The sequence below is a fragment of the Bufo gargarizans genome, chromosome 10 (assembly GCF_014858855.1).
Source record: "Bufo gargarizans isolate SCDJY-AF-19 chromosome 10, ASM1485885v1, whole genome shotgun sequence".
Taxonomy (NCBI): Eukaryota; Metazoa; Chordata; class Amphibia; order Anura; family Bufonidae; genus Bufo; species Bufo gargarizans.
In genome coordinates, this window is record NC_058089.1 from 73,856,285 (window position 1) to 73,877,611 (window position 21,327).

The following is a 21,327-nucleotide window of genomic DNA, read 5'->3' on the forward strand; positions in this document are numbered from 1 at the left end:
TGCTCTTATTTGCCACCTGCTGTTCGTTTTGTATTTTTGCTAATTTTATCTTCTTTTTACAGATTTTATTAAGCCCTTTGTAATCTTCAAATGTCTTTGCTCTAGCTGACATAGTTTGCTTCTTATAGTGTAGGGGCAATATAATTATATTGTGGTCACTATTATCTAGTGTTTCTTGAACAGTAACATTTCCAACAAGCTCTGCATCATTAGAAATTATCAGATCCAACAAAGCATTGCCCCTAGTGGGAGCTTCTACTTCATAAAGTGGTCCTGCAGCAAGTTGAGAAATGTTCTCCCATTTGCGGTTGAGGCAGAATCACGACCCCAGTCAATGTCTGTAAAGTTAAAATCTCCCATTATGACCACTGTACCAGCCTGTGCAGCCCGCTCTATTTGGCTATACAGTTGCGTTTCTATCTCCTCTGTGATGTTAGGGGTAGTGTTCCACGGAGCACCCCCTTGTGTAAATCTCCCGCAGTATAGTGATTTTTTTAGGAAAGTGCGGACAACAAAAGAATAGTAGTTTGCAAACTGTGCCACACCAAAATGAGCCAGGGCGTGAACACTAGCAACCTCACCACCACCAGCATGATCCGCCACATGGCATCCAAGCACTGTAATAAGTGGGACGAACGCCTGGGTCCACAATCTGTGTCTGTGGGTCACACCACTGCCTCCTCTTCTCCTATGGTATGTGCTGGCCAATCGCCTGTCAAAGGAGCAGGTGAGGATGCCTCCTGCCCTGCACCTGGACCGTCGCAAGCACCATCAGTGACCACATCCACTTCCCTGTCCCAGCGTCCAAATGTCATTACCCCAGGCATTTAAACGTAACTGCAAATATCCAGTCACCCACCCACAGGCCATAGGAATAAATGTGCACCTTTCAAAATTACTGGCCCTGGAAATGTTGCCATTTAGGCTTGTGGACATTGAGGCTGTAACAGATCTCCTGGCACCCCGACTGGGTACCTCTGTTGATGGATGCTCCTAGTGCTTCCCGAGGACTCCAAGCACTCCACTTGACACCGTAACCACCATAGGAACAAGGAACAGGAACAGCTCTTACAAGAGCTAGGGGTTATAGCCAGGTGTCATGAGGGTGTCAAGAGCCACGTCTGACTCTGTTATACCCGGGGTCAGGAAGTCGCAGCGGGTGGCTGCGCGCTCTATGTCTAAAGATAGTGCTGTTTCTTAATAGTAGCTTTCTGGGTTTGCCTTGTAATCCTTTTTGTCTCACTCAGGGATCCGTAGCTTCTTCTCCTCAGCTGTTTCTTGTCCAGCACTCCCAACCTCCTTATATTCCCCTCTCCCACTTCTCTGGTTGCCAGATATAGAGCTTTCTGCCTGGACTTCTATACTGACCCACTGGACCTGAGTTGCTGTTATCCCTGGTTATCGTACCAGAGCGTTACCCTCCGGATCCCTGTTGGTTGTTTGTTGTCGCCCACCTGGGATTATATGTTTTGTCAGTATTGTCTGTCTTCTCCCTAGTGTTTCCCTTTAGTGTTAGTGGTGCGGACTAGTGTTCCCACTGCCCTATTCACTACGTAGGGCTCATTTTATGGAAAGCCAGGGTTTTAGGAACGTGATCGGCGTACGGGTGAGAAACCCGTCTAGGGACGTCAGGGCAGTCAGGTGCCAGCCTCTAGGTGAGTTAGGGGTCACCATATTTCCCTCTACCTTGGACAGGGCCTTCCTTTTCCCTCCCTTTGAGTCACGTATGTGATCGGCACGCCGGTCGTGATACCAGGGGAGTATACAGCGTATAGCAATCCCCACACACATGAGACGAGGCTCTATGTTGAAGGCCAAAACAGGAACTCTCTAAATTGAAGACCAACTCAATATATATACAGTTCAAGAAGTCTAACAACATAATGCAATCAACCATGAACAACATGCAAACAGACATCTCCCCCCTACCCACTCTATTAAGAATGAATAGGGAGAGAAGAGACACATGTAATGGGATTATCTCCAGAGTGTATCATAGGGTGATCTACTCATCTAGGAGTCGGCTGCTCCACAAGTCATCTATCTTAATCCCATCACTAACACAATCAATGGGAGTCTCAGTGCTGTATTGCTATTTATCGTCACTACCTCCCCAAGTCGGGAGTGGGTACAGTACAGACCAAAAGTTTGGACACACCTTCTCATTCAAAGAGTTTTCTTTATTTTCATGACTATGAAAATTGTAGATTCACACTGAAGGCATCAAAACTATGAATTAACACATATGGAATTAGATACATAACCAAAAAGTGTGAAACAACTGAAAATATGTCATATTCTAGGTTCTTCAAAGTAGCCACCTTTAGCTTTGATTACTGCTTTGCACACTCTTGGCATTCTCTTGATGAGCTTCAAGAGGTAGTCACCTGAAATGGTTTTCACTTCACAGGTGTACCCTCAATGCTACACAGAGTTCTAGCAGCAGACACATTTCTAGAAGAACAGAGGAGACTGTGTGAATCAGGCCTTCATGGTAGAATATCTGCTAGGAAACCACTGCTAAGGACAGGCAACAACCAGAAGAGAATTGTTTGGGCTAAAGAACACAAGGAATGGACATGAGACCAGTTGAAATCTGTGGTTTGTCTGATGAGTCCAAATTTGAGATCTTTGGTTCCAACCACCGTGTCTTTGTGCGAAGGTGAATGGGTGGACTCTACATGCCTGGTTCCCACCGTGAAGCATGGAGGAGAAGGTGTGATGGTGTGGGGGTGCTTTGCTGGTGACACTGTTGGGGATTTATTCAAAATTGAAGGCATACTGAACCAGCATGGCTACCACAGCATCTTGCAGCGGCATGCTATTCCATCTGGTTTGCGTTTAGTTGGACCATAATTTATTTTTCAACAGGACAATGACCCCAAACACACCTCCAGGCTGTGTAAGGGCTATTTGACCATGAAGGAGAGTGATGGGGTGCTGCCCCAGATGACCTGGCCACCACAGTCACCGGACCTGAACCCAATCGAGATGGTTTGGGTTGAGCTGGACCGCAGACTGAAGGCAAAAGGGCCAACAAGTGCTAAGCATCTCTGGGAACTCCTTCAAGACTGTTGGAAGACCATTTCAGGTGAAGCTCATTTTTTGAAGCTCATCAAGACTATGCTAAGAGTGTGCAAAGCAGTAATCAAAGCAAAAGGTGGCTACTTTGAAGAACCTAAAATATGACATATTTTCAGTTGTTTCACACTTTTTTGTTATGTATATAATTCCACATGTGTTAATTCATAGTTTTGATGCCTTCAGTGTGAATCTACAATTTTCATAGTCATGAAAATAAAGAAAACTCTTTGAATGAGAAGGTGTGTCCAAACTTTTGGTCTGTACTGTAATTGCCATGCACCTGCTGCCTTCCTTGGACGCTTGTGCTTTAATAACTTGCCCCACCCTCTCTGGGTGGTTCACAATTAGGAAATGAAAAGGGACAAGGCAACAACAGCCAATCAGATTTCACCCATTGACCTCTATTGGATGTGGTAGCCCTTTCTCAGGCTCCCTCTCCAGCATCGAACCCCAATTCCCAGTTACCACCAGGGTAGGCGCAGAGAAGAACATCGAAAGTTAATAGGGCAGACATCCAAATGGATCATCGCCGTCACGGGGACATGCAATCGCCCAGAGGTTATCTAGGATCATCAATGCAGCATGCAGGCCCTCGCACATAATGTTTTAGATCAGGCATGTCCAAACTGCGGCCCTCCAGCTGTTGCAAAACTACAACTCCCAGCATGCCCTAATCTAATAGCTGTAAGCTATCCAGGCATGCTGGGAGTTGTAGTTTTGCAACAGCTGGAGGGCTGCAGTTTGGACATGCCTGTTTTAGATGGTCAGATCAGCAGGCCCTTGCTCCAAATGTTTTTGAGGGTCACCATCAGGCCATCAATCATAATTTTTCAAGAATGTGTATGATGCCCTCCTTTATGTGTTAGAAAGGGTGTTTTGGAGTGTCGGTTCCTTGTAATTTTTTGGCAGCCCTTTCACTTGGTGCATAGGCTTTATGAGTGTAGGAGTCCCACTACCTGAACTATTGTACCACAATGTAAATGAGGCCCTCTATTATGTGATATACAGGTTGTATCGGAGTACCTCTGCCTTGTAATTTTTGGAAGCACTTGCACTTTATATACAAGTAAATTTACAGGAAAGAATGTTTCGTAACAATTTTTCCTCTAAAATTGATATTTTTTCGGTTTTGTGCGTATTATTGTCAGTCTGTAAAAGTGGCGTACTACTCGGACAACATCGTTCCCAGCAGCGACCTGGGAGTCCAAAATGCATCCAGACATCCTCCCCATGCTGTTCCCGAACCATTTTGGTGGCGTTTCCCTCAATTTCTGACCTTTTCCTATGAACCCGGCACCCTCCCCTCTTCAGAGCAGGCGGTGCCTGGTTTAATGCTCGGGTTCTCCCATTGACTTCCACTATACTCGGATGCTAGGTAGAGCACCCGAGCATCCCGATGTGTTCGGCCAGAGCACCCGAGCACTTTGGTGCTCGATCAACACTAGTTAGGGGGTCCATAGATTACAACAAATATTATTTTTTTAGTGTTTATATCCCTTTGAACTTACACCCATAAGGTTTCCACATCTACACCATCCTCACCCACAATTGCCTCTTTCACACTTGTCTACAGATAACTCCTCACATACAGGCACACGCCACCACCTTTTCTATTGACCCTGTCTTTCCTGAATAGTGTAAAACCCGCCATAATTACAGCCCAGTCATGTGAAGAATCCAACCATGTCTCAGCCACACCAACTACATCTATGTGTTCTTCTAGTACCATAGCCTACATAACATAACATAACCATCTTATAATAAATAATAATAATTGGGATCCTGGTTATTATCTTACTTAAAAGGGTTTTGTCAATTGAGCAACTGGCATTTATCATGTAGAGAAAGTTACTACATGGGACTTACTAATGTATTGCTGATTGTCCATATAGCCTCCTTCATTTTTCCATCACATTATACACTTGCCATTTTCAATTATGACCACCCTGCAATCTAACAGAGGTGACCATTAGGCATGAGCGAACTTGTGTTTTCAAGTTTAGCGTACAAGGTTCAGGATCAGGTTATCTAAGAATTCATTTATGGATTCCGCTACCACAGATCATAACTTATGGTCCGAGGTAGTGGAATCCATAATAGAATTCTTAGATAACTCGAACATTGTACGGCAAACTCAAAAACACAAGTTCGCTGAACCCTGGAGACAACCCCTTTAAGGCCTCATGCACACGAACGTATTTTCTTTCCGTGTCTGTTCTTTTGCGGACTGTATGCGGAACCATTAACTTCAATGGGTTCGCAAATAAAATGGAATTTACATGTGCATTCCGTTTCCATATGTCCGTATTTCCGTTCCGCAGAAAAATAGAACATGTCTTATTATTGTCCGCATTACGGACAAGGATAGTACTGTTCTATTAAGGGCCAGCTGTTCCGTTCCGCAAAATACGGAATACACACGGATGTCATCCGTATTTTTTGCGGATGTTTTTTGACGACCGCAAAGACTGTAAACCAGGGAACAGCAAACTCTGGCACTCTAGCTGTTCAGAAACTACAACTCCCAGAATGCTTCATTCACTTCTATGGGAGATATAAGAACTGCCAAGTATGTTTTCATGCTGGGAGTTGTAGTTTCACAGCCGGGGTGTAGAAGGTTGCTGTAAACAACAAGAGAAGTAACAGAATGTGCAGGTCTCAGTGTTCAGACCAATGCACAGCGTCCTCACCTCACTCCGGGGTCCATTTGGGTTCCTGCAGGTTGCAAATATCTTCTCAGGAGGCTGGGATTTAACTATAAATTTCTTGATCAGTTCTAACCCGATCCCACGATTAGAGCCTGTTACGAGGACACTGCTAATCATTCTGTCTGTCTTGGAGACACACTACCCTGAGAGCCAGAGGCAAACTGACCTCACTGCTCAGCCGCCTCCTCCCCCTGTACTCACTGAGCTGTGCAATCATTGCCAGGCCTCCTGAGAAGAAACCCTTTCATTGCCAGGGACTTCTTCAGTCCTGATTATGTTTCTTTTCTGGAAATGTTTTTTCTATAACAATAACATTATAATTCATATGTAGAGAATGGTTGAGAAGCACTGGTCTTTCAGGAGTTGTTTCTCTAGGTCTTTGGCTCCAACCCCCACGATCTCTGAACCGACCAGTATCCAGAGCTGAGGTTATTCCTTCAAATTAAACATGAACATAGTGCAAACCTGCAAGACAGGATATTCATAATAATTTATTGTACTTACTAAATTTCTTTCCGTTTCCTTTTGCATACAGATTGCTGGATCCAGCAGGCATTACCGGCGACGGAACTGCCTGCCCCAAATCCAACAATGCAAGTGTGAGAGTACCCTTATTTAGAAATAAATTATTTTTCCAAGTTTTTTTATTTTACTAATATAATTTACCACACTAATCCTTCATGAGTAATTTCAGTAAAAAAAATTATAGGGGTTGTCTCACGCAACACATTTGTGTCTCATCCACAGGATGGGGCCCACGGCAGTCATGAGGAAAGGAGTACTGTCCCCCCATGTAGATGAAGGTCGCACTTTTCTCCATTCATTCTCTGTGGGATGCCAGAGATGGCTGATTACAGTGCTTGTTGAGTGGAGCAGTAGCAAGCATGTGCCAATTAATTCATACAGGGTAATGGGAGCTTGTTCTCATGATTGACTGGGGTCCCAGTGGTTGGACCCCCACTGATCAGAATGCACTGGTAATCAGTGCAGTTCAAGGTTAAGGGTCCATTCACACATCCGTAGTGTATTGCGAATCCGCAATACACCCGGCCAGCACCCACATAGAAATGCCTATTCTTGTCCGCAATTGCGGACAAGAATGCGACATGTTCTATTTTTTTCCGCAGCCGCAGACCGGAAGATCGGCGGCGCGCTCCGCAAATGCAGATGCGGACAGCACACTGTGTGCTGTCCGCATCCATTCCTTTCCCATAGAGAATGAATGGGTCCACAACCATTCCGCAATTTTCCGGAAAGGATGCGGACCCATTATTACGGATGTGTGAATGGAGCCTTAAGCCTGTTTCACACAGGGGAACAACCTGCCGGATTCGTAACTACCGTGTACAGACATGCTATCTGGCTGATATCTGGCTGAAGCACAGCAAATATGCCGAGAGCCGGACAAATACCGCTGCACATATCAGCATATTTGGACTGATGCCTCTCGGCTGATGCTTCTCAACAGATTTTCAATGGGTGATGAATGTTAAAAACGTATAGAGAGCCAGGAAGTGGATGCACACATGGACGCAAAATGGCCATAGAAAACTGACAGCTTATCCAGCGAACACATGCGGGCTGCCATCTTGACTCACAAGTCTGGGGATGCCCAGGTAAGCCCTTACCTGTGCCTCGCCGGACTTGTGAATCAAGATGGCACCCACATGTGTTTGCTGGCGAATACTGCGAACTGGCCATCACTGAATGTACTCTTATCTGCTTTTTATGGCAAGTTCTGACATGACTGAAAAAGTGGTGCAGAGGTTTCATGAATATGCCGTTCCAGAAAACGGACCCAAATACAGTGAGAATTGTGCCTCATTGTATGAAATAGGAGAGCAAGCAGGATTTTGTCAGGGGGAGGAGAGAGTTGTTATACACGCCTGTGCACACAATTACACATGACCGTGCAGGTTCTCTGTAGATAAGCAATACCAAGGTACCACTTGGAACCGAACCCGAGTTCGGGAAATGTTTTTTTACAGTACAAATTCATTTATAAAGTTATTGCACAAAGTCTCGCGAGACTTCGCAAAGCAATAACTTCGGCTCATCTGAGCATTGGCTCAGATGAGCCGAAGTTATTGCTTTGCGAAGTCTCGCGAGACTTTGTGCAATAACTTTATAAATGAATTTGTACTGTAAAAAAACATTTCCCGAACTCGGGTTCGGTTCCAAGTGGTACCTTGGTATTGCTTATCTACAGAGAACCTGCACGGTCATGTGTAATTGTGTGCACAGGCGTGTATAACAACTCTCTCCTCCCCCTGACAAAATCCTGCTTGCTCTCCTATTTCATACAATGAGGCACAATTCTCACTGTATTTGGGTCCGTTTTCTGGAACGGCATATTCATGAAACCTCTGCACCACTTTTTCAGTCATGTCAGAACTTGCCATAAAAAGCAGATAAGAGTACATTCAGTGATGGCCAGTTCGCAGTATTCGCCAGCAAACACATGTGGGTGCCATAAAACATCGAAGACAATTTGCATAAAACTTTAGCGCAGGAGCTCCGTACACTATTAGAATGTATTGACATTCTAATAGTGTACGGAGCTCCTGCGCTAAAGTTTTATGCAAATTGTCTTCGATGTTTTATCCGAAGACGATTCGCTGATCCCTAGTCTTGACGTTTGGCAGAAGGGGCAAAATAATTTTGTACAAAATGTATTTGCCAAGAATCTCAAATTTGCAAAATGAGTGTACGACCAGAATATTTTCTATAATTATGGCATTATTGTACTTTATTTGTGTTTGCAGAGTGCTGTTGAATAGTTTTTTTTCTTTGTGTTTCTAGCCATGGCAGCGTGCACCTGCGCATTGGGATGTGCTGACTAGGCATGCGCAGGAGCACACTGTATACATATGCAGCAAGTACAGAGGATGGGAGTGGTAGTGGTCCTGATGAAGCATCAAGGTGCACTCCTCTCAGGCCATGACTTTTAAGGCTACTTTCACAATAGCGTTGTTTTAATCCGGCGTTCAATTCCGACACTGGAACTGCCCGCCGGATCCGGAAAAACGTGTGAAAACGGATTACATTTGAATCCTGATCAGGCTTTCGATCACAATGGAAAAATGTATTGGAAAAAACGGATCCGCCATTTATGGACTTTAACTTTTTTTTCACATTTTTCGGGTTTAACATGCAAAAGCCGGATCCGTTTTGACTGAACACACGGGGCCGGATCCGGCGTTAATGCAAGTCAATGGGAAAAAAGCCTTATCAGGCGTTCAGTCAAAGTGTTCAGGCTTTTTGGCCGGAGGTAAAAATACTGCATGCTACGTTTTTCTGAAAAGCCTGATCAGTCAAAAAGACTGAACAGAAGACATCCTGATGCATCCTGAAGGACTGACTCTCCATTCAGAATGCATTAGGATAAAACTGATCAGTTCTTTTCCGGATTTGAGCCCCTAGGACGGAACTCAGCGCCGGAAAATAAAAACGCTAGTGTGAAAGTACCCTAAAAGCCACTTTTCAGGCACAAGGAAGATGATAAATCTCCCCCATTGTCTTGTTGGAGGATCAATATTTGACACAGTCTGAGCTCGAGAATAGAGATGAGCTAATCAGTTCCTAACAAACTGGGTTTGTTACGAACTTCTCAAACTTTTGTCCGGCAGAGAAGTGAGGAGCTAAGGCTGGGTGTGCCACGCAGTGCCTTCTAGCAGCAGTTACTGTCTTATTACACAGATTCTGCAGAACCTCAAAAGCAGCTACTTGCAAGAAAATGTCATTTTTTTCCCATTTTAACAGAAATGCATTTTTTTTGTTTGTTTTTGTGTGTGTGTGTGTGTGTGTGGGAAGGGGGGGGAAATAAGCTCAAAACTGTACAACACGTGTTTTACTAGTCTTAAATCTGTGTCAGGGAATCTCCAGACAGATTAAGTATTGGTTTCTGTGGGGGAGGATGGAATAATCTCATAGTAAGTTGACTACTTGTGTTTTACACTTGAGAAAGCTATATTCTGAATTTGGGTATTATTTGGTTATTCGAACGTACAGAAGACAATAGGCCCAAATCCGTTAGTGGGGCTGATATTGCATTATTTCCAAAGTCAATTGTCAGTAGCAGTGTCTTCAGTGTATTTGTGGAAAGGGAGGGACATTTCATTGCACCTCTGTGTTTTTAAGTTCCAGAACACAGACTTGCAAAATGTTCCATACTTTGTGGGCAAAAAATGTAATTAATACGGAAGAGTACGTAAGACCCATGGCCAGGTCTTGTTCTACCACAGGCAGAATATGGGTAGTAGAAGTGCAGTGACTAGTGTTGAGTGGGAGGTGCCATATTCGATTTTGCGATATTTCACGAATAGTCACATGAATATTCGTCTTATATTCGTCGAAATTGAATATTCATCATTTTTGTATTTATCGCGATTAATATGCGATTTAATCATTCGCATATTGCGATTTTTAAGCTTAGAATTAGAAGTTATAAATTATAACTTCTAATTGCCTTATAACTTAATAATAAGGCAACTTTCCTATTCTTTAACCTTGTAGATCTAGATTTAACACAAATATAGCGCTATAATCTATGTCTTTAAACTCTTTATATTAATACAATTATCAAGATAGCGCAGTATTCTTTATTCTACATGAACGAAAAAAGCGAAGTATTCTACATGAACGAAGAAAGCGAAGTATTCTACATCAACGAAGAAAGCAAAGTATTGTACAATGTAGAATACGTTGTGATCTTCGTTCATGTAGAATACTTTGCTATCTTCGTTGATGTAGAATACTTCATTATCTTCGTTCATGTAGAATATAGATCAACGAAGATAACGAAGTATTCTACATCTTCCTCAATTTAAGTTACTATCGCATTAAGCGATAATGACAACTACGTCATTACCGAGTAAGGCGATTTATCTTTCTATGTTTAATGCTCCACAAAAGTTAGCTTAACACCATATTAAAGTTACAATCGCATATGCGATAATGACAATTACGCAATTATTGAGTAAGGCGATTTATCTCCCTATGTTTTAATGCTCCACAAAAGTTAGCATAACACCGTATTATTAAAGTTACTATCGCATTAAGCGATAATGACAACTACGTCATTATCGAGTAAGGCGATTTTGTTGTCCTATATCGAGTATAGCGTGTTGACAATCTTTTAATCCTAAAAACCGCTTCACATAAAATGTAGCAAACAGTGTTGGATAGTCGGTAGACTAGACATCAGTTAAAATAAGCGAAAATGTCTATAGAAAAATAAATGGCGGGACATTTACCACAGCAGTGGCCATGAAAAAAGAAATGCGATTCTAAATAAACACGATAAAATCGTAATTTTTTTTTTACGAACTGACAGAGGAGAATCGTCAACCCTCCCTTCTCCTAGCTTGAATAGCCAATGGGAAGACCCTGTCACACCTTAGCAACATCCATAGCAACCAATCGTTTAATAGCCTGCCCCTTCACTATATAAATTAAGACACCACCTGGTTGCCATTTTGTGGGTTTAGTTGTTGGAGTGAGAGGAACAAAACCGTTTGTCAGTCTGTGAATTGTGCATTAATCGAAATTACAGTTTATTAGATAGGGATTAGGGAAGTGAATAATTAGATAGTGTAATGCAAGGCACCAACAAACAGACCAGTGATGAAAGCAAAAAGGTGTTTATTCACCAGAAACATAAACGTCCAGGACACTTGCTGGTAACAAGGAATAATAACAAAAAACCAGGCAAGGAGATTCCAGGAATAGTCCCAACCAGTGCTGAATGATGCTGTGCACTTGGCAGTCGAGTCACTCCAGATCTTGGGTCCGCTGTAAGGACAAAGTTCCTGGCAGTCTTCAGTCACTAGGAGTTGTGACCTATACCTGGTTGAGGGAAAATAACAGTGGGCACTGATCACCCTGAGAGACCTCCTTTTAAATGCCTGCTGACCAATCCCAGGGTGCCAAGTGTCCACTACCATAGGTGAACAAATTGCCCTGCACCTGAGGACAAGGCCTAAGGCAATCACAAGTTGATTAACCCATGGCTGGCTCCCTAATCCACTTTGCTCTTGTGAGTCAGTATAATATGCGCCACTGGTCGACGAAGTGCATAAGAAGCGCGTACTCGCGACCGTGTATCCCTTTGCGAACCTGCCCTCGTGCGTACGCACGGACGCATGATTGACTCAGCGCGAGTATGCGAGCGCGTGGACCCAGATGCGGAAAAGGAAGTCGCAGGAGACACCGGAGACGACCCTGGCCGCGGCGTCTTGTCACTCGCCTGGCCACTCTGTCCCCGGGACTCCGACGGTCCTCCCCTCCGATGTCCACGCGAACGCATCTCTGCACTGGCTCGCAAAGGGGTCAGCGCTGGTGCATCAGAGACATGCATAACCTGTCCCGCAACTCCACGAGGACCCCTCTTGGTTCCCCTGGAGTGCAAAGCAGGTGAGGATCTTACATTACCCCCCCCTCGAGGAGGCGGCTCTGAAGACTCCAAGCAAGCTTTCCCCGGATTATCCCGGTGAAAGGCTGCCACCAACTCATCCGCATGCACCTGGCGAGCAGGTATCCAACATCTCTCCTCTGGACCAAAACCCTTCCAGTCCACCAAGTATTGAAGAGACCTTTGGACAAAACGAGAGTCCAAAATTCTGTTCACTTCGAACTCCGGTACCCCTTGGACCTCCAGCGGGGATGGGGTCTGAATGAAGGGAGCGGAGTCGGCTGCCGATTTGAGAAGTGAAACATGAAAGGTGTTCACTCCTCGGATCGACGGTGGAAGAGCAACCTTGTACGTAACTCGGTTGATCTTTTGTGTCACTGGGTATGGGCCAATGAATCGAGGACCCAACTTGGAAGATGGCTGACGCAGCGGGATGTTCCGGGTGGAGACCCACACCTGATCTCCCACCTTAAACTTTTGCTCTACGGTGCGATGACGATCAGCAAATTTCTTCTGTTGCGCCACCGCACTGCGGAGATTCCGCTGGGCCGACGACCAAATGGAAGTCTATCCTTGAACCACTGATCCACCACCGGTGAGTCAGTGGAGGGTCCGGCCAAAGAAGAGAGTCTTGGATCCCTGCCCCGCACGCACCTGAACGGAGACATCTTAGTGGAAGCATGCTCAGAGTTATTATAAGCCACCTCCGCAAAGGGTAGATACGCTGCCCATTCCTCCTGGCAGTCTGACACGAAGCACCGGAGATATTGCTCCAGGGTCTGGTTAGTCCTTTCCGTCTGACCGTTGGTCTCTGGGTGAAAACCAGAAGAAAAAGACAAATTAATACCCAATCGGGAGCAGAAAGAACGCCAGAAGCGGGAGATGAATTGCACTCCTCTGTCTGAAACAATGTTATCCGGCGCTCCGTGTAATCGAAAGACATGATTCAAGAACAGATCTGCCAATTCTCTGGCCGAGGGCAATCCAGGGAGTGGGATAAAATGGGCCATTTTACTAAAACGGTCTACCACTACCCAGATTACCGTACTTCCAGAGGACCTTGGCAAATCTGTGATGAAATCCATGGAAATGTGAGTCCATGGAGCCTGGGGAATAGGCAGTGGGAGTAAAGTCCCAGAAGGGGCAGACCGGGACGGTTTACATCTGGCGCAAACAGTACATGCCTGGATATAGGCCTTAACATCCACGGACATGTTGGGCCACCACACGTGACGTTTAACAAGGGCAAGTGTTTTTTTAACACCCAAATGCCCGGCAGACTTTGAGTCATGAAGCTGTCGGATGACCTCCAATCGAAGGTTAATGGGTAAAATCGACCCTCGGGTTTGTCAGGTGGACTCTCTGCCTGTGAGGGCTCAAGAAGAGAGGACAAGTCCTCCATTACTTCTGCGGCCCCCAGGGCAGCAAGAAAACATTTAGTTGGGAGAATGGTTTCTGGCTCAGAGTCCAGGACGGAAGCAGCCTCAGGGAAGCAGCGGGACAGGGCATCTGCCTTCACGTTTTTGGAACCTGGTTTATAAGTGAGGCGGAAATTGAAGCGGGTGAAAAACAATGCCCACCTGGCTTGTCGGGAGTTGAGTCTTTTGGCACTCTCTAGATACTCCAAATTTTTGTGGTCAGTGTAAACCGTGATGGGATGTTCTGCACCCTCTAGCCAATGTCTCCACTCTTGAAAAGCCAATCTTACTCCCAGAAGCTCTCTATTGCCGATATCATAATTACACTCGGCTGGAGAGAGCTTCCGAGAGAAGAAGGCACAGGGATGTAACCTCTCGGGGTCCCTAGAATACTGTGAGAGAACTGCCCCTACACCGACCTCTGAGGCATCGACCTCGAGAACAAAAGGTCTGGAGGTGTCTGGATGAGTAAGAATTGGTGCCGTGCAAAAGGCCTGTTTCAGCGTCTCAAAGGCTCTGACTGCCTCTCTCGTCCACTTAGAAGGATTAGCTCCCTTCTTAGTGAGGTTGGTGAGAGGTACTACTATCGCAGAAAAATTCTTAATAAACTTACGGTAGAAGTTGGCAAAGCCTAAGAAACGCTGCAACCCCTTAAGATCCTTAGGTTGAGGCCAATCCAAGACAGCAGAAAGTTTGGATGGGTCCATAGCCAATCCCTTTTCTGAGATAATGTACCCCAGGAAAGGCAACTACTTCACCTCAAACAGACACTTCTCAAGTTTGGCATAGAGGCGGTTCTCCCTCAGCTTCTGGAAAACCTGACACACGTGTCTCCGATGAGAGACCAGATCCGAGGAGTAGATTAGTATGTCATCTAGATAGACAACAACACATCTATCCAAGAAATCTCTGAGAACATCGTTGATGAACTCCTGGAAGACCGCGGGAGCATTACAGAGACCGAAAGGCATCACGAGATACTCGTAATGCCCGTCTCTGGTATTAAATGCGGTCTTCCATTCGTCACCCTCTCTAATGCGAACTAAATTATAAGCACCCCTTAAATCGAGTTTGGTGAAGACTCGGGCCCCTGCCACCTGAGAAAACAGATCATCAATCAGAGGCAGTGGATACCGATTCTTCACCGTAATCCGATTAAGGGCACGATAATCGATGCAAGGTCTCAAGCCTCCATCCTTCTTCTCCACGTAGCAGTGACATTACAATCCCAATTCTCTGCCTGAGAGTGCCAGAAGCCATCGGTCGTAACTGGAAATAAAGGAGACAGGAGTCCCTGAAGTTTAAGAACTCCTGTCGCTCTCCTGTGAAGGGGTCAGGCAGAGGGATCTTAGGTTCTGTTTGATGCCTTGCGATAGTGACGGGTAGTGCTGAGGCTCCCTGGATAAGCTGCTGAACCTCCTCCATCACAGTTGTCAGTTGCTCTTGGATTTGCGCTGCAGCGGCTGCTGGTATATTTGGACGTCGTTGGAACAGCAGGTTAACGGCTCCCGTTAATTCATTCAGCTGCTGCTGGATCTTGTCCATGGCAACTGTTAGTTTGGGCCCACTGTTCTGTAATGCAAGGCACCAACAAACAGACCAGTGATGAAAGCAAAAAGGTGTTTATTCACCAGAAACATAAACGTCCAGGACACTTGCTGGTAACAAGGAATAATAACAAAAAACCAGGCAAGGAGATTCCAGGAATAGTCCCAACCAGTGCTGAATGATGCTGTGCACTTGGCAGTCGAGTCACTCCAGATCTTGGGTCCGCTGTAAGGACAAAGTTCCTGGCAGTCTTCAGTCACTAGGAGTTGTGACCTATACCTGGTTGAGGGAAAATAACAGTGGGCACTGATCACCCTGAGAGACCTCCTTTTAAATGCCTGCTGACCAATCCCAGGGTGCCAAGTGTCCACTACCATAGGTGAACAAATTGCCCTGCACCTGAGGACAAGGCCTAAGGCAATCACAAGTTGATTAACCCATGGCTGGCTCCCTAATCCACTTTGCTCTTGTGAGTCAGTATAATATGCGCCACTGGTCGACGAAGTGCATAAGAAGCGCGTACTCGCGACCGTGTATCCCTTTGCGAACCTGCCCTCGTGCGTACGCACGGACGCATGATTGACTCAGCGCGAGTATGCGAGTGCGTGGACCCAGATGCGGAAAAGGAAGTCGCAGGAGACACCGGAGACGACCCTGGCCGCGGCGTCTTGTCACTCGCCTGGCCACTCTGTCCCCGGGACTCCGACGGTCCTCCCCTCTGATGTCCACGCGAACGCATCTCCGCACTGGCTCGCAAAGGGGTCAGCGCTGGTGCATCAGAGACACGCATAACCTGTCCCGCAACTCCACGAGGACCCCTCTTGGTTCCCCTGGAGTGCAAAGCAGGTGAGGATCTTACAGATAGTTTGTAGGGTGCAGGGTAGGTCGGAAAGTTAGTTTAGGCAGTGTTAGGGCTCAGTTTATTATATAAAGTTCAGTGTAGAGTAGGGAAAAGTTAGTTTGAATTGATCAAATACAGATAGGGAATTAGATGGTACTTTCAGCATCCATTAGCTTAGTTTTTAGGATTTAGTGTAGGTTCTACTTTATTATTTACAGTTATAGTTAGGGTTTAGGTTAACTTGGGATATATTAGCTTAGTGTAGGGTCTTAGTTTAGTGTCCTTCTGTGTAAATTTGTAGTCTTTCATTGTCTGTCCCGAGTTTGTTCTTTTTGTCCTAGTCCGTTCCTTCTGTCTTTGTAGGTAGGTAGCTAGGAGAAAAAAAAAAAAAAAAAAAAGTTTTAGTGTTACTTGTGTTCATTTTGTTCTAGTCCGTGTCTTTGTAGGTAGGAGAAAAAAACAAAAAAAAAGTTTTTGTGTTACTTGTGTTCTTTTTGTCTTTGTGTCGTTGTAGGTAGTTAGGAGAAAAAAAAAGTTTTAGTGTTACTTGTGTTCGTTTTGTTTTAGTTTGTGTCTTTGTAGGTAGGAGAAAAAAAAAATAAGTTTTAGTGTTACTCGTGTTCGTTTTGTCTTAGTCCGTGTCTTTGTAGAAAACAAACAAACAAACAAAAAGTTTTAGTGCCACTTGTGTTCTTTTTGTCTTTGTGTCGTTGTAGGTAGGTTTAAAAACAATAGTAGTGCAAAATAATAAAAAAAAACATATATTAATAATTAATTAGTCTTCTCTTCAATATTCAATAATTAATTAGTCTTCTCTTCAGTATATTTATTAATGATCTTGTAGAAAGCTTGCATAGTAAAATATCAATTTTCACAGATGACACTAAACTGTGTAAAGTAATTAACACTGATGAGGACAGTATACTACTACAGAGGGATCTGGATAGATTGGAGGCTTGGGCAGATAAGTGGAAGATGAGGTTTAACACTGACAAATGTAAAGTTATGCACATGGGAAGGAATAATGCAAGTCACCCGTACTTATTAAATGGTAAAACACTCAGTAACACTGACATGGAAAAAGATCTAGGAATTTTAATAAACAGCAAACTAAGCTGCAAAAAACAGTGTCAGGCAGCTGCTGCCAAGGCCAATAAGATAATGGGTTGCATCAAAAGGGGCATAGATGCCCGTGATGAGAACATAGTCCTACCACTTTACAAATCGCTAGTCAGACTACACATGGAGTACTGTGTACAGTTCTGGGCTCCTGTAAACAAGGCAGACATAGCAGAGCTGGAGAGGGTCCAGAGGAGGGCAACTAAAGTAATAACTGGAATGGGGCAACTACAGTACCCTGAAAGATTATCAAAATTAGGGTTATTCACTTTAGAAAAAAGACGACTGAGAGGAGATCTAATTAATATGTATAAATATATCAGGGGTCAGTACAGAGATCTATCCCATCATCTATTCATTCCCAGGACGGTGACTGTGACGAGGGGACATCCTCTGCGTCTGGAGGAAAGAAGGTTTGTACACAAACATAGAAGAGGATTCTTTACTGTAAGAGCAGTGAGACTATGGAACTCTCTGCCTGAGGAGGTGGTGATGGTGAGTACAATAAAGGAATTCAAGAGGGGCCTGGATGTATTTCTGTAGCGTAATAATATTACAGGCTATAGCTACTAGAGAGAGATCGTTGATCCAGGGATTTATTCTGATTGCCTGATTGGAGTCGGGAAGGAATTTTTATTCTCCTAAAGTGAGGAAAATTGGCTTCTACCTCCCAGGTTTTTTTTGCCTTCCTCTGGATCAACTTGCAGAATGACAGGCTGAACTGGATGGACAAATGTCTTTTTTCGGCCTTATGTACTATGTTACTATGTTCTATCTTTCATTTCTTTTGGGTCTCAAAAACTTTTATTTTATTATTTTTGTTATTTAATATTACTTTTTTATTTTTTTATTGTCACAGTCCCAATAAAGTTTCTCCCACAAAGGTGGGGCACTCAGCCAGAGTAGTAGTAGGGGCAGGAGAAGGAACACCGCTGGACAGCAGCCAGCACGTGGACGCTCTGCCAGTCATGGACAGGCAGGCGCAGTCAGTAGTGGAGCACGCTTGATCCCAGAGTTTTATGGGCGTGGCAGCCGCCCAATCGGTTCTGACGATGTGGATGTAATTGTGGCTTATGTGGCACAATCGAGCACCACTGATTCATACGCCCAGGCTCGCAGCAGGAACAGCAGCATCAGCAGCGGTGGGGCAACTCCACCTCCTGCTTCACCACCCCCCAGTCCCCAAGATTCTACCCTGCTCCTGTTTAGCGACAGTGAGAGGGACATCTTGTGGGAGTTAATGCAGGAGGGTGATTTGGATCGTCAGGACCTTATGGAAGGGATAGAGGAGGAGGAGGGGGTACCTCCTGTGAGTACCCCTGTGACATCCCTTCCAAAGGGTGCAGGTGGGGTCAGCCACACTACTCCTGCACCTAGTCAGACTCAGGTGTCAGTGAGGGGACAGCAGAGCCATGGCAGGGGCTCCACGTTAGCTGGTCCTCTCAGTCCATCACATGGGGGCCTTGAGTCTGAGGAGGAGGGTGACCCAGAGTGTGTGCCACCTCCTTCGTCACGTGATAGCAGCACTGACGAAGGTAGGCAGGTGAGGCAAATGGTGCGCCAGGTCACCAGGGAGCCCAGTGTCAGGGGCTCCACTGGTAAGAGCGGCAGGCAGCAGCAGCCAGCTCCTACTGTGCGCACCGAGCCTGAACAGGCGCAGGTATCCTCCGCCCCATCTGACCAGAGGTTTGGGTGGAAGTCGCCTGTTTGGGCCTATTTCACCCTGGCAGCAGATGATGTCACAATTGGCATCTGTCAGCTATGCCATGCCAGGGTGAGGAGAGGGAGGTGTTTGGCTCGGCTGGGTACCACTGCCCTGATCCAGCACCTTAAAATCAATCACTGGCAGGAGTGGGAAGAGATGCGGGGTGGTCGTAGCAGCAGCGCTACCACCAGTGTGCAGGGGACAGCACCTCCTGCCACTGTTCAGCAGCAACAGCAGCCTCAAATTCAGTCCCACTCCACCGCTCCCTCTCTTAGAGGTACTGGTACCGGCAACTAAACCTCTGCCTCCACTGCACCCTCCTCCATGTCCTCCTCCTCCTCCGCCGTCCGGCGCCAGCCCTCAATTACTGAGGCTTTCGAACGCACCGCGCCCTACACCCCCGGGAACAGACGAGTGCGTTCTCTCAATGGGCTCCTGGCAAGGGTTATTGCCAATATCTGCTTCCCTTCAACCTTGTAGATAGCAATCCATTCAGGCAGATGTTGGAGCAGGCCCAACCTAGATGGCATGTCCCCAGCTGCCATTTCTTCGCCAGGACGGGCGTCCCTGCCCTCGTGTGGTGCAGAATGTATCCCTGTCGCTGGATCACGCTGTCAGCAACAGGGTGCATCTGACTATGTATGACCAGCAGGCAAGGGGAAGGGTGCTACATTAGTTTTACCGCCCATTGGGTGTCCCTCCGAGGCGCCGGGGAGGGAACAGCGGCATCAGACTTTGTGGTGCTGCCACGGGGTGTCCAGGGTAGAAACACTAGTCTCCCTCAAGCCACTGTCTCCACAGCTGCTGAGCCCCCTAGCAAGCGTCCTCGTAGCTACTCATGTGAGGGGCATGTCCGCTGCAAGGCCGTGATCCAGCTTGTTAGCTTAGGGGAACGGAGACACACTCAACCTGATGTTCTATCAGCACTATAGGATCAGGTCCAGAAGTGGCTGATACCTGAAGGCTCCAGGCAGGTATGGTTGTCTGTGACAATGGCAGCAACCTCCTCAACTCCCTCCATGCTGGCAGTCTGACACACGTTCCCTGCATGGCACATGTCCTCAACCTGGTTGTACAGAAATACCTTCGCACATTTCCAGGGTTGAGTGACATTGTGCAATGTGTCCGTCGGATTGCCAGCCACTTCCGACGCTCCCCAACTGCCTCCGCGTCCCTGTCCAGACTGCAGCAGGACAACAGCCTGCCCCCTCACAGGCTGCTTGTTGACAGTGTGACGCGGTGGAACCTCATCCTCCACATGCTGGAGAGGTTGTGGGAGCAGAGAAGGGCGGTGAGGGAATACCTGCTGGACCTAGGCACTCCAAGGCCAACCAACCCTCTCCCATACATCACTAATGCGGAGTTGGAGCAGATACAGCAGGTCTGCCACGTGTTGGCCCCATTTGAGCAGGCGACCAAGATGGTCAGCGGAGAGCATGTGGCCTCAATGACATGCTCCCCTTAGTGTTCCTGCTGGACAGGACACTAGATCGCCTGCTTGAGGCTGGGGAGAGTGCCTTGGTGGAGCAAGATGAGGCGGCCTTGCTCTACCAGGACCAGGCCCAGGACGACGTGGAGGAGGAGGAAGACGACCCAGTAGCAGCAGCAGCAGTAGTAGTCACCACCAGCGGCTGGCCCGCATGGGGGCTCACTACATGGGGTCAGTCGGTGCTTCCGACAGCATGAGCACCAACCATGGTGTACTGGGTCGCCAGGCTGGACACCTGCCGTGAGCTCGCTCAGTATGCGCTGGAGCTACTGTCTTGCCCCCCCTCCAGCGTACTGTCTGAGCAGACTTTCAGCCCAGCAGGTGGGGTGGTCATGGACAAGAGGACCCGTCTGTCTACTGACTCCATGGACAGACTCAAGAGTCCTGGATCAGCAATGATTTCTTAGCCCACGCTGTCGGTTCAGGCCGTTGAGAGGTCCCTTGTCCATCACCCTTTTCTCTCCCTCCAAAAATCCTATGACTTATTTATTGATATTTTTAATTATTTATTAAATTATTTATTTATATTTTTATATGAATTCATTTATTTATTAATTACAATGAATTTATTTTTGATACATTTAGTTATGAATTTATTGATGAATTATTTATTTTTCTATTTATTTTATATACAGTACAGACCAAAAGTTTGGACACACCTTCTCATTCAAAGAGTTTTCTTTATTTTCATGACTATGAAAATTGTAGATTCACACTGAAGGCATCAAAACTATGAATTTTATTTCAAGACACGGAGGCTTCCTATTGCTATAACTTCCTTTACTGACAACCACAGCAGCAAAGAAAAAATGAAGGTATTAGCATATTGCCATGGTAACTGTCCCTCCCCACACAGTAGACCCTATATAATGTCCAACAGTCTTCACAACTTCCTCTTTCTTTGCTGCTGCCACAAGCTAAGTACTCTAACTGATCTTGCAGCATTTACTATAGGTGTTGTAGTTACGTTTTGTATTTCTGCTTGGGTTAATATTCATTTTGT

The 21,327-nt window shown here is 45.9% G+C and overlaps 1 protein-coding gene across 1 annotated transcript in view; it reads right to left on the reverse strand.

Annotated features, from left to right (window-relative positions):
* The window catches only part of LOC122920530 (C-factor-like), a 52,090-nt gene extending 46,098 nt beyond the window's left edge, over positions 1-5,992 (reverse strand). The window contains exon 1 of the mRNA XM_044270105.1: positions 5,775-5,992. Within this exon, the coding sequence (XP_044126040.1) occupies positions 5,775-5,909 (135 nt within the window). The 5' untranslated portion in view covers positions 5,910-5,992. The remainder of the gene's footprint in view (positions 1-5,774) is intronic.
* Between the last annotated feature and the right edge of the window lie 15,335 nt (positions 5,993-21,327).